The sequence below is a fragment of the Mus caroli genome, chromosome 1 (genome assembly GCF_900094665.2).
Source record: "Mus caroli chromosome 1, CAROLI_EIJ_v1.1, whole genome shotgun sequence".
Classification (NCBI taxonomy): domain Eukaryota; kingdom Metazoa; phylum Chordata; class Mammalia; order Rodentia; family Muridae; genus Mus; species Mus caroli.
This window is the reverse complement of record NC_034570.1, coordinates 124,741,420-124,745,219: the sequence shown is the minus strand read 5'-3', so window position 1 is coordinate 124,745,219 and position 3,800 is coordinate 124,741,420. Positions and strand designations below refer to the sequence as shown.

At 44.2% G+C, this 3,800-nt stretch overlaps 1 protein-coding gene across 1 annotated transcript in view; it reads right to left on the bottom strand.

Annotated features, from left to right (window-relative positions):
* Positions 1-491: 491 nt before the first annotated feature.
* Ppp1r15b (protein phosphatase 1 regulatory subunit 15B) overlaps positions 492-3,800 on the bottom strand; it is a 6,806-nt gene continuing 3,497 nt past the window's right edge. The window contains exon 2 of the mRNA XM_021173081.2: positions 492-1,836. Coding sequence (XP_021028740.1) covers positions 1,612-1,836 — 225 coding nt within the window. The 3' untranslated portion in view covers positions 492-1,611. The remainder of the gene's footprint in view (positions 1,837-3,800) is intronic.

Here is a 3,800-nt window from a genome sequence, read left to right as displayed (position 1 = left end):
CGAACTCAGAAATTCGCCTGCCTCTGCCTCCCGAGTGCTGGGATTAAAGGCGTGCGCCACCACGCCCGGCTTCTACCCATTCTTGAGAGCTACTGAGAGCCACATTCAACTGGAACTACAACACACAGAAGCCTTCCAAATGGACAGTTTGCACAGAAACCAAATATGGTAAGTTTGGCAGACCAGCTGGGCATAATGGTGTGTGCCTTTAAAAAGCACAGCAACCCCGCTTTCCCAGTCAAGAAAGTACTGCACTTGTGGGTTTGTGGGCAGTCCTTGGAAATATCTTAAAAAGACCTAGATACAGAGAAAAATCTGGATGTATGGCACATGCCATGTGCAAGCCAAAAAAAGAGGACAAGAGGATCTTTCAAAGCCATCCTTGGCTAAGTAATGAGTTCAAGGCCAGCCTAGACTACATAAGACCGTGTCTTTAAAAAAAAAAAAAAAAGGGGGGTGGGGGTGGGTGGGGATTAGCTCAGTGATAGAGCGCTTGCCTAACAAGTGCAAGGCCCTGGGTTCGGTCCTCGGCTCTGGGAAAAAAAAAAAAAAGAGGGAGACAATCCATCACTGAAGTGACACATCAATGTCTTTTAGGTTGATAACAGGTTTTTGCCTTAAAATAATTAAGTCAAATCTATGAAAGTAAAAAAACACAAACACAAACAAACCAAAACACTCAGTTGAAGCAGGAAAACTGCCATGAGCTCAAGGCCAGTGAGACCCTGCCTCAATCCCCCACCTCAAAATATAACAGACATAAAAACATACAAAAACAAAATCCATAAAGCCCATTAATTTTAGAACAAAGAAAAACCACAAGAACTCAACGCATGCATAATTTGAGTTAGAACTGAATATGAGGCTTAAACCTTATAGTTATCCAAGACAATGTTTTTTCTTTCTATTTGCAGTACTGGGGACTGAACCCAGGACCTTGCACATGTAGGCAGGGGCCTCTGCTACCGAGCTATATCCCCAGCTTCCTTTTCCATTCTGAGTGTAAAAAGGTCTTGCTAAACTCCCCATGCTGGCCTTGAGTTCACTGAGTTCCAGGCACACCTGAACCTTTCTATGCTCCTGCCTCAGTTTCCACAGTAACCTGACTGTTTTGTTCTGTTTGTCCTCTAAGACTAGGTCTCACCACATAGCCCTAGCTGGCCTGAAGCCTGTATGTAAACCAGACCAGCCCCTGCCTCCAGAAGAAACGTTTTGAAAGTGCAAAATTAAACTCTCACCCCAGGTAAGCAGAGGATATTTAAAAACACTTCCAGCCGGGCATGGTGGCACAGGAAACAGAGGCAAGGAGATATCAACTTCAAGGCCAACCTGGTCTACATACATAGACCTAGGCCAAACAGAATTATGCAGTGAGACCTTCTCAAAAAGTCAAAACCCACATCCAACTAAATAGGAAAAGAGGTTTACAGATTAGAGATTCTTCATTATCGGAGTTGATGTTTCTACTGAGACACATTACCCAAAAAGAATCAAACTACATGACTAGATACAAATTGTTTCTTTAAAAACATGTCCAAGGACAGCTGCCAGTGTTTGTTTTTAAGGGAAACTCTCAAGTAAGAGACAGAGTGGGCGGGGTTTGCAGGCTGTTCACTTCTTAACATTGCTGTACAACAGTAAGTCCTTTGACACGTTCCTCAGTCTATTAAACATTTTTTGTCTGTGCTCAAAGGCCAAGCAGTAGCCAATGGCAACTTCTGTTTCTTGAATTCGTTTCTGGAACCTGCATCCATCCCTTGCAAATTCTTCCCATGGTCCTTTGCGATCCTCATCACCACTTATATAATACTCAGTAACTTCTTCAAGGAAGGTTACCTAGAAAGACAAAAACCAATGTTAGTAACTCTGGGATCTTAGAATTAACACCACACCAACACTAGACAGGATGGATCGCTGTGCCCACTACAGAAGTTAGATGGGAACTCTGTGTTTCTCTGTTTGTTTGTTATCCCTGTTAGCCTTTAATTCTTAGAGAAATACAGAAATTCTATTTGTTGGAATTCTTTCCCCGAAATGACAAAGTACTCAGAGGGTAACCACAGTGGAGACAACCTTAATAAGCCAAGGCCCCCCTCCCACAACCCCAGGCTGAAGTGGGACAATCAGGAGTCTGAAGCCAAATGCTTTACATGAGATCCTGTCTTTATAAAAAAAAAAAAAAAATCAACTCCAAAAGTAAATAGTTGCTCTAAAGCATGTTTAATAGTTACATCAGCTAATCCCACCGAGCCTACAGCTTTCCTTCCCTTTACATCAGGCCAAGCAATGCCCCCGAGGATAATTAGTGGCATGTAACACCTTACCAGATATTGCAGTCTAGTGGTTACCCAGTCAATAACTAAGATACATAAAAATAAGCACTTTTATACTGTGGACCAAATGCCAAACTTTTTTCAAAGAATTTTACAGACTTTCTCATTTAAGCCCCATGGGGATCCCATGAGCTATGAACCGGCAGTAGCCCCACTGTACAGGCAAGGAGCCATATGCCAGTGAGCAGCTGGAGTCCCACAGCATCTAAGAGCTACAACCAGGATTCCAAAGTCTACAATCTGCTGTTTTGTCAGAACACAAAGTATTTCACACTCCACAATCCCAAACCTCCCTCTAAGACAGAATTAAGAATGTCAGGTAGCCAAGGGCTGTAAACTAACTACCATAGCTAGACACAACCTCTTCCAAGTTTTGGTTCTAGTTCATAGTCTATCGTCTTAAACTAAACTGAGACATGAGGTTGGCCTCAGTTATTCAAAGGCATGGAAATTATGAGGTGTCCATCCACCCACCCACCCCTGCCAAGACAGGGTTTCTCTGTATAGCCCTGGCTGTCCTGGCACTCACTTTGTAGACCAGGCTGGCCTCAAACTCAGAAATCTGACTGCCTCTGCCTCCCCGAGTGCTGGGATCAAAGGCGTGCGCCACCACTGCCCGGCAAATTATGAGTTTTCCTCTCATTTGTGTTTTGGTACTTGGGCTGGAGGTGTAGCTAGCTTAGTGGCAATGTGAATGTTTAATATGCAACTGGTTCACGATTTCAACCCCAGCATCACAAGACAAAACGATCTTGCAACTCTTCCTTCTACAGCAGATCTTAGACTCCAGCTGGGTGGGTAAGGAAGGAGATCAGGGCTGAGAGAGAGCTCACTGAAGTCTAATCTGGCGGCCCTATCCCACCCACCTCCATCTCATCGCTAACTTCGGGCAGGGCAGAGCGGAGAGCTCTCCAGAGCCAAGAACTCACACCACTACTCCACTGTTTCCTGCTTGTGCCCTCAATAGCTGTCTATCCTGAAGAGGATAAGGAGAGCTGATCAAACTTCATTATAAATAATATATTTATAATTATAAACAAGCAAATATAGAGGCTCTCTATACCACTCTAAAATTTATTTTTTTTAGCATGCCTTATGCCTCTATAGACAAGACATAAGATTACTACCATTTGGATATGTCCAAGAATAGTTTCTAAAAAGCTAGGCCCTTCAGACCCAGGAGCTCGCTCACACACTGTCCCTGACAGGCACTGGAGCTGCAGAATAGGAGTTCAATGATAACTCACTCACTGCTTTCTCTTTCCAAATGAAAGTCTTAAGAAACTAAAGAAATAGCCGGGCGTGGTGGCGCACGCCTTTAATCCCAGCACTCGGGAGGCAGAGGCAGGCAGATTTCTGAGTTCGAGGCCAGCTTGGTCTACAAAGTGAGTTCCAGGACAGCCAGAGCTACACAGAGAAACCCTGTCTCGAAAAACCACAAAAGCCGGGCATGGTGGCGCACGCCTT